The following is a 12,974-nucleotide window of genomic DNA, read 5'->3' as shown; positions in this document are numbered from 1 at the left end:
GTCTGCATCCAGACTTAAAAGTCAAATAATGCCCAGCCCCGATCCCAGCCCAAAGCACTCCGCCTTTACTTGACACATTCGAAAATAGGGGTCTGTTCTCTGTTGCACTGAGAGCTCTGCTTTGGGAACAGCCAGGACAAGCTGAAACCATAAGGGATGGGCGGGAGAAGCGGATGTCCAGGTCAACCTGAAGTGTAGTGGTAGTATACTTACTTTCCTGCTCCTGGAGATTATGGGCCAGGCAGTGGTCCTCCAGCACAGCAAAGTCTCGACACACTGTAAACAGAGAGACAGGAACACAAGGTTAGGGAGCTCTTCTGAAGGTTTATAAAAAATAAAAATACACATTTTTATTTTATTTTTTAAAATCGGTAAACTTTAAAAATTAACTTTTGTAGTGAAAATTGACAACACATTCCTGCTGCAACAAAAGTCTCTTGTTTTGCGATACAGCTGAAGGACTTACAGAAAAACGCACCAAAGGGCCTTTTGAAAAACAGTTTTTGGTGGTGTTCTATGACACAGAACATTTGAGACATTGTGCCCGCCTACACATGATGTTCTACTACAGAAAACACTGAACAGTCGCCCCAATCAAGGGCAGGAAACTTGAACAGAGCACGCAAGACTAAACAAGCTCCCCCAGTTTAACCTTAAGCTAATCAGATGGAGGCTATTGTGACTAAACTACAGCGTGAAATGGAGCAGTGGCAAGGCCATTGGAATGATCACACAATGCTGACAGAGAGGAAGTCCTTGTCTGCTTTGTGGCCAAAAAGGATGATTGCTGCACTACAAGCCTTATCTGCCAGATAAGAGCTAAAAAATAAAAAAAAAGACAAAATAAAAGCTAAACTAGACTGTCTCAAGCAGGGCCCCTGAAAGACAAGTGGTCTGTAAATAAAGAGAACAGAATGAAATAGAACTGTGGTTGAGCAAGCGGCGGCACCGAGATTTTGGTTTGAGTCAACAGCGTAGCTCATTTTGAATTAGGCTCCGCGCATCCCTTTTCTGAGCCGTATAGCCTAAGCTTGCTGTGGTAAATCAAAGTATTTTTTATTTTTTTTACAATACATCAAAATACAGAAAAACGCACAGGAAAACCAGTAACAACTTATCAAATCTTCTAAGAACATGAAAGTCACATCCAATGCACAGCAGCATGGCAAAGTCAAAAGTGTCTTATGCTGAACCTTCCTACATGTCACTCAATCAGAATAGCAATGCTCTTGTTATTGGCAGTATCCTGCACACATTCAGCCGTTTTTGCTGAGGACATGCAAACAGTTTAAAATGAGCTTATGGGGAAGAGGAGGGAAGCAGCAGCTTCCAAACAAATAGTCAGCAGAAGGCTAACAAAAACCATTCAGACCGTTAGACTGAGGCAAAGCAGTTGTGAAACAGCAAAGTGCTACCGTTTAAGGCAAATCAGATGGAGAACAAGAAGAATCACAGGGGTAGAAAAGAGAGAGAGAGAGTGGAACTAATGGAGGAAATCTAGGGCTGCGTCCTGATTTGCACCGTACTCCCTATATTAGTGCACTACTTATATATTATTATTTTTAAAACGGGGCCCATGGGGCTCTGGTCAAAAGTAGTACACTATGTAGGAAGACAACTAGATTCAGCTGCAGGATGATTTTTGTCTTGAGCGGATGGTCAGGGGACTGGAACATACCTGAGCACTCATCATGGATCTCTGTACTTTGCTCCGTTCAGCTTTCCCTCGATCCTGACGAGTATCCCAGTCGCTGACACTGAAAAACATCCCCTCAGCATGATGCTGCCACCACGCTTCACTGTAGGGATGGTGCCAGGTTTCCTCCAGATGTGACGCTTGGCATTCAGGCCAACGAGTTCAAGCTTGGTTTCATTAGACCAGAGAATCTTGTTTCTCGAGGTCTGAGAGTCCTTTAGGTGCCTTTTGGCAAACTCCAAGCGGGCTGTCATGTGCCTTTTACTGAGGAGTGGCTTCCGTCTAGCCACTACCATAGAAGGCCTAATTTGTGGAGTGCTGCAGAGATGGTTGTCCTTCTGGAAGGTTCTCCCATCTCCACAGAGGAACTGGAGCTTTGACCAAGGCCCTTCTCCACCAATTGCTCAGTTTGGCTCTAAGAAGAGTCATGGTGTTTCCAAACTTATTCCATTTAAGAATGAAGAGGCCACTGTGTTCTCAGGGACCTCCAATGCTGCAGACATTTTTTAAGTACCCTTCCCCAGATCAGTGCCTCGACAAAATCCTGTCTCGGAGCTCTACGAACAATTCCTTCAACCCTCAATAAAATGATGCACACGGGCCAGTTGGGGAACCCCGATGTAGGGAATAGGGTCCCATTTGAGACACATCCTAAATGTCCGACAGGTGGGTGGATGTCTTTGGGAGACATGCACTGTAGCCTGTTTTCCCTTGTGCAGGACTTGAACAAGAATTTAACTGACGGTCGCTAGTGTTATCAGTAATGCTGATATGGATATTCATATGATTACCGTCATTATTTTAAAACCATTAAGGGGGGGGAAATCAGACAGATTACGTAGGCTAACCCTAATCCCGAAAAGTCTGTCCTAGCAAACAAACAAACCATAATTGGCATTAGGCCTACTGATCAGCCAATCAACTACATGGAATGTTTTAAATCCCTTTCATACAACTGTATGCACCAGCCATCTCAAATCACTCGACCTTCAGCAAGCAAATGATGATTCAAAACAGACATGCTAATATCTTTTTGCATTTTAACTCCATGCGTCCAATAGACCTGTGCAGAGCCTTGCTACCGTAGGGTCTGTTTTGATCTCGAACATTCTCAGGGTGAAGCACGGCAAATGTTTGCTGAGGAACATTCGCATGTGTTTCATAAGCCGGGTAAAACTGTACTTAAGCCCCTTCTGTTTATCTGTGGTGGACATCTTTTCTCCCTGCACTGTGACTATGTTAGAGGATACAAGTAAGCTGTGATTATAAATGTGTAATTAACCATGTTCCCATCTGCTACTGGCAGTGGGTGGCTGACGTCTAGCCTAATTGTATCACCAGATCATAAGTTCAGATGTTTTCTACACCGAAATGTGCAGAAGTTGCACGTCTAGCAGCACTTAGGTCTAGTTTTGAAAGAAACTGTGTGGGCTAACTGAGGATGTAAATAAGTTTTTTTTTTCCCCCCCCGTGAATATGAATCCTTGTCATCTATAAACCGAGAGATTAACCAATGGGGGTTTGGGGAGGGATGGAACCATCTCCGATGACCATAATGAATCCCGTGGATGGTGCTATGGAGACAGCCGCAGAGCAGTGGAAAGGCACGTTCTCCCATCATGCACTTTTCTAGACCAGCATCTCAAATATTCCACGGAGTTGGATTGGAGCAGCTGTTTCGCACACGCAGGAAGAGTTCGTTACACTTCTCCATTCCGATCAGATTGAAAACATACAGAGGAACAGGAAACGTGCATGAGATATCCAACCCGGGATCTGTCCAGTGGCCACACAGCAGCTGTAACGTACTATTGTTTTAGGGAAGCGGTATGCTTTCTGATTTCTCCACCACTCCATTTCTGAATAACATTTAGTCCATTTTGAGGAAACATTGGGATTGTTTTGCACACTGACATGGAATATTTCTGTCAACATACCGCTATTAAAATAAATGAGATGTTTTCTCCATGAAGTAATTCAACAATATGTATGCTGCCATCTTGTCTAGGCTAGTGTTAACCCGGGATCCTTCGGCCGTCCCTACCCTAAAACCTAACCCAGTGGTATTCAAAGTCGGGGTCATGATCTCGAAAGGTTGCGGGGGAACAAAAAAATTAAGAGAACAGATTGTATGAGACAACATACAACATGAGACTTTTTTTTAAACTATTTTGAAAAAGTATTTATTGGCTTCTTTTCATAATTTTTTTAAACATTTTTTATTTATTTGAACATGGGGTCAACAGAAATTCTGGTAGAAAACAAAATGGGGCCCTCGCTGAAAAAGTTTGAATAGCACTGCCCTAACCCTCAACCATAATCCTTAACCGTTTTAAATGTCAACTTCAACAGGGGTGATGGCAGAGTTGGGAGGTCCCAAGGATTCCATTTAGACTTGTCCATCTTCTCTATTTCAAATATTCTTAATGACAGAGACAGGTGGGATTTAGGTACACAGTACCAGTCAAAAGTTTGGACACACCTACTCATTCAAGGGTTTTTCTTTATTTTTTAAATGTTTCTACATTGTAGAATAATAGTGAAGACATCAACACTATGAAATAACACCTATAGAATCATGTAGTAACCAAAAAGCGTTAAACAAATAAAAATATATTTTACATTTTTCCAAAGTAGCCACCCTTTACGCACTCTTGGCATTCTCTCAACCAGCTTCACCTGGAATGCTCTTCCAACAGTCTTGGAGTTCCCACACATGCTGAACACTTGTTCGCTGCTTTTCCTTCACTCTGCGGTCCAACTCATCCCAAATCATCTCAATTGGGGTGAGGTCAGGTGATTGTGGAGGCCAGGTCATCTGATGCAGCACTCCACTCTCCTTGGTCAAATAGCCCTTACACAGCCTGAAGGTGTGTTGGGTCATTGTCCTGTTGAAAAGCAAATTATAGTCCCACTAAGCGCAACCCAGATGGGATGGAGTATCGCTGTAGAATTCTTGGCCCAAGTAAGTCTCTTCTTATTGGTGTTCTTTAGTAGTGGTTTCTTTGCAGCATTTCTATCATGAAAGCCTGATTCACTCAGTCTCCTCTGAACAGTTGATGTTGATATGTGTCTGTTACTTGACCTCTTTGAAGCATTTATTTGGCCTACAATTTCTGATGCTGGTAACTCTAATGAACTAATCCTTTGCTTCAGAGGTAACTTTGAGTCTTCCTTTCCTGTGGCAGTCCTCATGAGAGCCAGTTTCATTATAGCGCTTGGTGGTTTTTGCGACTGAACTCGAATAAACTTTTGTAATGGTGAGAGGTTAGCATGTCTTGGTGATATGATATTTGTGGGTCTGTAACTTTCGCACTCATTATTCATGATTAATTAACTCAGAATTATCGTGGTAGCATCCACATTAATGTAGACGTTTTTAGAAACATTCTATTATTAGACTCCAAAATGATAATACATTATTTACCATTAATTTCTACTGGGCACAAAATACACAACCAAAACAAACAGCAAATGCATCCACCAAGTTTGTACAGTCACAAGCTTAATGTAGTCATTGCAGTGATAGGAATATGTGAACAAATACTTAACTTGTTTATACTTTAATACACATGTGAATTTGTCCCAATACTTTTGGTCCCCTAAAAAAATCGGTTCACCCGATATGGATGAAAATACCCTCAAATTAAAGCGGAGTCTGCACTTTAACTTCACAGTCCTTGTATCATTTAAAATCCAAAGTGCTGGAGTACAGTCAGAACAACAACAATGTGTCACTGTCCAAATACTTTGAGCTCACATTCACACAGTTTATTAGGTACACCCATCTGGTACCGGGGTCGGACCCCCCTTTGCGCCCAGAACAGCTACAGATATGCTGTAATGTTCAAACATTGCTCAATAGGTATCAAGGGACCTCACTTGTGCCAGGAAAACATTCCCCACACGTTGACACCATGCAGGATGGGGCCATGGACTCAAGCCGCTTACTCCACTTCCTGACTTTTCCATTAGCATGACGCAACAGGAACCCGGAATTCGTCAGACCAGGCGATGTTTTTCCCACTCCTCAATTGTTCAGTGTTGGTGATAGCGTGCCCACTGGAGCCTCTTCTTGTTTTTAACTGATAGGAGTGGAACCTTGTGTGGTTGTCTGCTGCAACAGCCCATCGGTGACAAGGACAAACAAGTTATGCGTTCCAAGATGCTGTTCTGCACACCACTGTTGTACTACGAGTTATTTGCCTGTGTGGCCCACCTGTTAGCTTGCATGATTCTTGCCACTCTCCATCGACCTCTCTCATCAACAAGCTGTTTTCGCCCACAGGACTGGATGTTTTTTGTTTGTTACACCATTCCCGGTAAACCGTAGACACCTGTGCATGAAAAGACCAGGAGGCCAGCCATTTCTGTGATACTGAAACTAGTGCACCGGGCACCGACAATCATACCACACTCAAAGTTCCTTAAGTCACTCGTTTTGCACACGCGAACGTTCAATCGAACAGTAACTGAAGGCCTCGATGCCTGCTTTATATAGCAAGCCACAGCCACTCACGATCTGTAGGAGCAAACAATTTGTGTAAACTGGCCACTGAGTGTATATCAATGTAGAGCTAATGTAACCATGATTGACCACACACTGCAGCACAGTAGGTGGCGGCATGTACCTTAAACGTCTGTTTGCGGACCACCACCATAGAAGAACAAACAAAAAGACAAAGCTGAGTCCACCCCAAACGCTGCATGTCATGGTGACACTCATCTGTCTACTCTTGATCAATGAGAGAATATTTGAAATAGACAAGAGGACAGACACATTGTTGTATTAGCTACTTAATGGAGAGATTCAAATCTCGATTTTTTAAAAAAAATCTATTTTATTAACAGAACATTTTCTAAATTCAAAAAACGAACCACCTGCAACTGGACATACGCATTTCAGAAGATACGTGTTTGGCCAAATCGAGAATGAAGACACTATCGCCAAGTTAATATGGTTGGTCGAAAATACTCAGGGCTACGCCAAACAGTACCTATCCTGCCCTAATGGAGCGTCACATTAGCCCGCGTCATAATCTGCTAGCTAGGCTGGCTGCCAGGCAGGCAGCTAAAAGCTCACGCTAACAACGGGGGATATCTACAGTAGCTTTATAAATAATCCCGGATACAGTAAAAAAAAAAAAAAAAAAATCTGCACCAGGCTAGATAGCAAATAAAACATAACGAACGTTAGCTAGTTACACTGGCACGCATGGATTCGAACAGTAACATTACTGATGCCCTCATAACATCAGTACAGTACTAGTACTGTAAACGAGGTAATGCAACGTTATTACCTGGCTAACAAAACAAACAGATGCACGCACTTGACACCTGAAATGTGGAAAACAACCACCTGGTCACAAGTAGGTCTAAACACGAGGCTAGTTCTACAGATGAACGTTGAATAGATCACGCTCGCCAGCAAACGTTACCTTCTTTTACTCCAGGCAGTTTGTTTTGATCGATGGGAAACTCAGCCATGTTGTCAGCGACGTGTCAAAGCCGTTCCCGTTGAATTATGCTTCCGCGATGTGCCGAAGGTTACCAGAGCAGAGTCTGACCATCTGTTGTCATAAAAACCATTGGTGATTCCGGTACTAACATTACGGGTGTCCCTTTGATTCTTGTCGGCACTGTGGCTAGCCAGTCAGATTTGGTGAGCGAGCCTCCCGTCTTCCTCCGTTCTGCAGCTGTGGGTTTGATTAGCGAGCTAGCTAGCTGAGGGAAGGAAGAAATGAAAAGAGTCCAGCTACGGATAGCAGGCGGGCCAAATCATTCACGGTTAAATATGTAAGGGATGAAAGAGTATAGAGGAGATATTGCGTTCGCTCAACGTACACACACACAATTACACAAGCATAACCACTATTACATCCCTGGCTGTATATCAGGAGTAAAAGTCATGCGGTACGGTACGGGCAAAACGTAAGCCTATCACAATTATTACAACATGCCCCAAAAAACGATAGGTTATAACCACCATTATTTAACGTTGCTGCATGAAAAATGTGCCAATTGACAGGAAACCGGGTGGCATATGCTCAAAATTGTTATGGTTTGAAGGTAACAATTACATTTGGTCAAGGCTGATAATTGAATTTATTTCTTTTAACCTTTATTTAACTAGGCAAACGTTTTAAGAACGCATTCTTATTTACAATCACGGCCTGCTCATTGTGGGATGGGGGCTGGGATTCAAAATAAAAGTATAGGACAAGACAGACACCACAACACTACATAACGATAGACCTAAGACGACAACATACCATGGCAGCAACGCATGACAACACAGCAACGGTAGCAACACAACATGACAACATGGTAGAAACACAACATGGTAGCAGCACAAAACATGGTACAAACATTATTGGGCCCAGACAACAGCACAAAGGGCAAGAAGGTAGAGACAACAATATATCACGTGAAGCAGCCACAACTGTCAGTAAGAGTGTCCATAATTGAGTATTTGAATGAAGAGATCAAGATAGAACTGTCCAGTTTGAGTGTTTCCTTGCAGCTCGTTCCAGTCGCTAGCTGCAGCGAACTGAAAAGAGAAGCAACCCGGGGATGTGTGTGCTTTGGAGACCTTTGACAGAATGTGACTGGCAGAACGGGTGTTGTATGTGGAGGATGAGGGCTGCTGTAGGTATCTCATATAGTGGAAGTGAGGCCTAAGAGGGTTTTATAAATAAGCATCAACCAGTTGGTCTTGCGACAGGAATACAGAGATTACCAGTTTACAGAGAAGCTCCAGACAAGGGAGGATGAGTGGCCCAGACCGATGCGTGCGTGGACAACAATTTAGACTACAAGTGTAGGCCTAATAACAATCGCATAATGTTATTGTTTGTGGGGTTGCCTGTTTCGCATGTTATTTTCGCATTAATACGTGTCTCACATCAGTTTGCAAACAATGTAAAAAATAATACAAATCATTGAGTTAATAAAGCTGCATACAAATATGGTCTCTTTTTTTTGTTGTTGCTTAGGACAGCTTTATGTAGGTCCTAACAGTTTGTGGGCACCGTTTGTCACCGTTATAGTGCAATTAATGTATTGTTTAGTGTTGTGTAGTGGCTTTGCTGGAATGCATATAAAAAATGTTTGGGGGAGTTTGCCCCACCAAGATTTACATACTAAAATTGCCACTGCGTAGGAAACTTGTCAATAAGACTAGGGTAGATAAGCTTTCCCTAAAGTAAATTATATTACACTGAACAAAAATATAAAAGCAACGTCTAAAGTGTTGGTCCCATGTTTCATGAGCTGAAATAAAAGATCCCAGAAATGTTGCAAAAATCTTATTTCTCTAAAATGTTTGTTTACATCCCTGTTAGTGAGCATTTCTCCTTTGCCAAGATAATCCATCCACCTGACAGATGTGGCACATCAAGAAGCTGATTCAACTATAATCATTACACAGGTGTGCCTTGTGCTGGGGACGATAAAAGGTCACTCAAAAATGTGCAGTTTTGTCACATAACACAATGCCACAGATGTCTCAAGTTTTTAGGGTGCGTGCAATTGGAAATCTGACTGCAGGAGCGTGTGCTGTACTTTTTTTTCTCCACACATAGTGTTGTGTGTTCCTTCCAAACAACTCAACTGTAGTTTATCTGTTCACGGAATATTTTGCCAGTGGAACATCCAGGTGCACTTTTGCAAACTTTAGACGTGCAGCAATGTTTTTTTTGGACAGCAGTGGCTTCTTCTGTGGTGTCCTCCCATGAACACCATTCTTGTTTACTGCTTTACGTATCGTAGAGTCGTCAACAGAGATAGCATGTTCCAGAGATTTCTGTATGTCGTTAGCTGACACTCTAGGATTCTTCTTAACCTCACTGAGCATTCTGCACTGTGCTCTTGCAGTCATCTTTGCAGGACGGCCACTCCTAGGGAGAGTAGCAACAGTGCTGAACTTTCTCCATTTATAGACAATTTGTCTTCCATGGACTGATGAACATCAAGGCTTTTAGAGATACTTTTGTAACCCTTTCCAGCTTAATGCAAGTCAACAATTCTTCATCTTAGGTCTTCTGAGATCTCTTTTGTTCGAGGCATGGTTCACATCAGGCAATGCTACTTGTGAATAGCAAACCCAAAATATATAGGGCAAGGCAGCTCTAACCAACATCTCCGAACTCGTCTCATTGATTGGACTCCAGGTTAGCTGACTCCTGACTCCCAGCGTCGTCCGGGTTTGGCCGGGGTAGGCTGTCATTGTAAATAAGAATTTGTTGACTTTCCTAGTTAAATAAAGGTTCAAATAAAACAAATATTTAAAAAATACAATAATTTGTGTTTTGTTAGTTTTAGCACTCTGTTTGTCTATTGTTGTGACTTAGATAAAGATCAGATCAAATTTGATGACTAATTTATGCAGAAATCTGGGTAATTCCAAAGTGTTCAGTTACTTTTTCTTACCACTGTATCTGTATTCCCAATCATGTGAAATCATCATATATGAATATATCATCATATATTCATTTCAATTGAATGATTCCGTAATATGAACTGTAACTCAGTAAATTATTTTAAATTGTTGCATGTTGTGTTTATATTAAGTGTACATTACTTACATTATTATGAAGAGGCAGCCGCAGAGATGAACAGCGCATGGGTTCTGAAAGTAGGCCATTTCGAGGCCTATAATTCATTTAAACAAGTCTTCATTTTAATTTGACTTCAGGCTACTAACATCAAGAGGGCTTTGTGTTGGAGCCTATTGATACCTATTCAAGAAATAAGAGATAGGCCTACCTGTTTGACAGACTCAATTATATTCTACTATCCATAGATTTTGTCAGCCAATTCCTTCAGTCACCATGCACTCCTTAAATATCTCAGTGTCTGTAAAGGGCTTGTTGTGCTAGGTTAAAACTAGAGCTTGAATTGAGAGGGTATGTGAGGGATTTGTGGCTTTTGTTATAGAAAATGGCTAAAAGCATTGGCCTACCCCTTGTTAGCTTAAGATTGAGATTTTTTTTATGGACCTGATTATATAAAGTAATCTAAAATGATGCTTTATTCCGCAATGGTAGGAACAAGCTGTAAAATGCCGGGGAAAACGTGACTCTGATGCATATGGGATATCTTTGGTTTGTCTTTATGACATTCAGAGGTAGCAGCGCTACAACCTTCCATAGCCAAGGAGACAAACAACTTTGCTTGGGAACTAATGTGTGATTCTGTCACTATCAATTGATGTTCAACATTTGTTTGTAAAATGTTACCCCCCTTTTCTCCCCAATTTCGATCTTGTCTCATCGCTGCAACTCCCCAACAGGCACGGGAGGCGAAGGTCGAGTCATACGTCCTCCGAAACATGACCCACCAAACCGCGCTTCTTACCACCCGCCCACTTAACCCGGAAGCCAGCCGCACCACTGTGTCGGAGGAAACGCCATTCAACTTGACGACGGAGGTCAGCCTGCAGGCGCACGGCCCACCACAAGGAGTCACTAGAGTGCGATGAGCCAAGAAAAGCCCCCCGGCCAAACCCTCCCCTAACCCGGACGATGCCGAGCCAACTGTGCGCCGCCCTATGGGACTTCCAACCACGGCCGGTTGTGATACAGCCCGGGATCAAACCCAGGTCTGTAGTGATGCCTCTAGCCTTAGATCGCTGCGCCACTCGGGAGGCCTACGTTCAACATTTCAACAGGCTATTAAACAACATACTGTACTAACTCTTAATCAGTCAGGAGCAAGCCAGGTAGCTTAAGAAAGAACAAAAATAAGGGCCTCCCGGTTGGCGCAGTGGTTAATAGCTGTGCCACCAGAGACTCTGGGTTCGCGCCCAGGCTCTGTCGGAACCGGCCACGTGAGCTACAGTATGCATGCCTAGTTTGCTAATTTTGATTACGTTCCTTAAATTCCTATGCCTTAATCACAGTCAACACAAATATACTTTGAAACCAACAATATCATGGAATAGAATAAATTTGAAGATTATAGTTTCCCAAATGAAAAAAAAGTTACATGCATTTAGGCCTAACTGATGATATGAGGCTGCTGTGTTAAAAAAACAAATGTTTTTTTCTCGAATTCATTGATGATCAGATACTTCAGTTCTGGTCTGTTGCGCTCAATTTTTACAGTTGATAGACAACTTTTGGCCTGTTCCAAACTTAGACAATCCTCTTTTTTTAACAAAAGAATATAGATCAAAACATCTCCGGAGCTGCAACACTTCGCTCCAGCACGCACTCATTCATTGTCATCCCCCACTGTGGTATTACAAAATATTCTGCTCGTCTCCAGTAATGTAAAATTACACACATTACATAAATTAAATGAGTTTATAAAATCTATATATTTTTTTTCAGACCACAAATAAAATGATAGATTCATGCAGTGCTTTTATTATTACGGAGATCTTTCCACACCTACCCTTGTCTGCGGTGGTCTGCGAATCCACAACCTTTTGCCATGTAATGCTTACATAGTGAAGAACAGTTTGTAAAACTGCATATCTAAGAATCTGGTCTGTCCTCAGAGTGAGAGTAAAATGTTAGGCATGTTCTCTGCTATCCACTTTGTTTTAATTATTATTTTGGGTATAGGAGAAGGTCAAGTTTTTTTTTCAAGCGTTCAGGGAGGAAAAACATATTTTACTTTCAGAGAGGTACGATTTTCTCAAGGTATCCCTCATTATAAAAAACGTCCAGTCCCTTCGTCTTTGTCATTACATGATCTGTTTCACCTGTCTTTGTGCTTGAGGTGTCGCCCACCTTCCCCATTATCCCCAGTGTACTTATCAAATCAAATTGTATTAGTCACATGCTCTGAATACAACAGGTGTGTAGACCTTACAGTGAAATGCTTACTTACGAGCCCCTAACCAACAATGCAGTTTAAAAAAATATGAATAAGAAATAAAAGTAACAAGTAATTAAAGAACAGCAGTAAAATAACAATAGCGAGACTATATACAGGGGGGGTACCGATACAGGATCAATGTGCGTGGGCACCGGTTAGTTGAGGTAATATGTACATGTAGGTAGAGTTATTAAAGTGACTATGCATAGATGATAACAACATAGAGTAGCAGCAGAGTAAAAGAGAAAGAGGGTGTTCAGCAGTCTTATGGCTTGGGGGTAGAAGCTGTTTAGAAGCCTCTTGGACCTAGACCTGGTGCTCCGGTACCACTTGCCATGCGGTAGCATAGAGAACAGTCTATGACTAGGGTGGCTGGAGTCTTTGACACTTTTTCCTCTGACACTGCCTGGTATAGAGTTCCTGGATGGCAGGGAGCTTGGCCCCAGTGATG

The 12,974-nt window shown here is 42.2% G+C and overlaps 1 protein-coding gene across 3 annotated transcripts in view; it reads right to left on the bottom strand.

Moving 5' to 3' along the window:
* Positions 1–7,450, bottom strand: part of LOC139408986 (coiled-coil domain-containing protein 50-like) — a 31,060-nt gene extending 23,610 nt beyond the window's left edge. For 2 of the 3 annotated variants that reach the window (XM_071153562.1, XM_071153564.1), the window contains exons 1-2: positions 7,135–7,450; positions 214–276 (exon numbers count right to left, since the gene is read on the bottom strand). In XM_071153562.1, coding sequence (XP_071009663.1) covers positions 214–276; positions 7,135–7,183 — 112 coding nt within the window. In that variant the 5' untranslated portion in view covers positions 7,184–7,450. The remainder of the gene's footprint in view (positions 1–213; positions 277–7,134) is intronic. The other variant, XM_071153565.1, reaches the window with a different exon arrangement.
* Positions 7,451–12,974: the final 5,524 nt, after the last annotated feature.

This window comes from Oncorhynchus clarkii, chromosome 5 (assembly GCF_045791955.1).
Source record: "Oncorhynchus clarkii lewisi isolate Uvic-CL-2024 chromosome 5, UVic_Ocla_1.0, whole genome shotgun sequence".
Classification (NCBI taxonomy): domain Eukaryota; kingdom Metazoa; phylum Chordata; class Actinopteri; order Salmoniformes; family Salmonidae; genus Oncorhynchus; species Oncorhynchus clarkii.
This window is presented reverse-complemented; position numbering and strand designations above follow the sequence as displayed.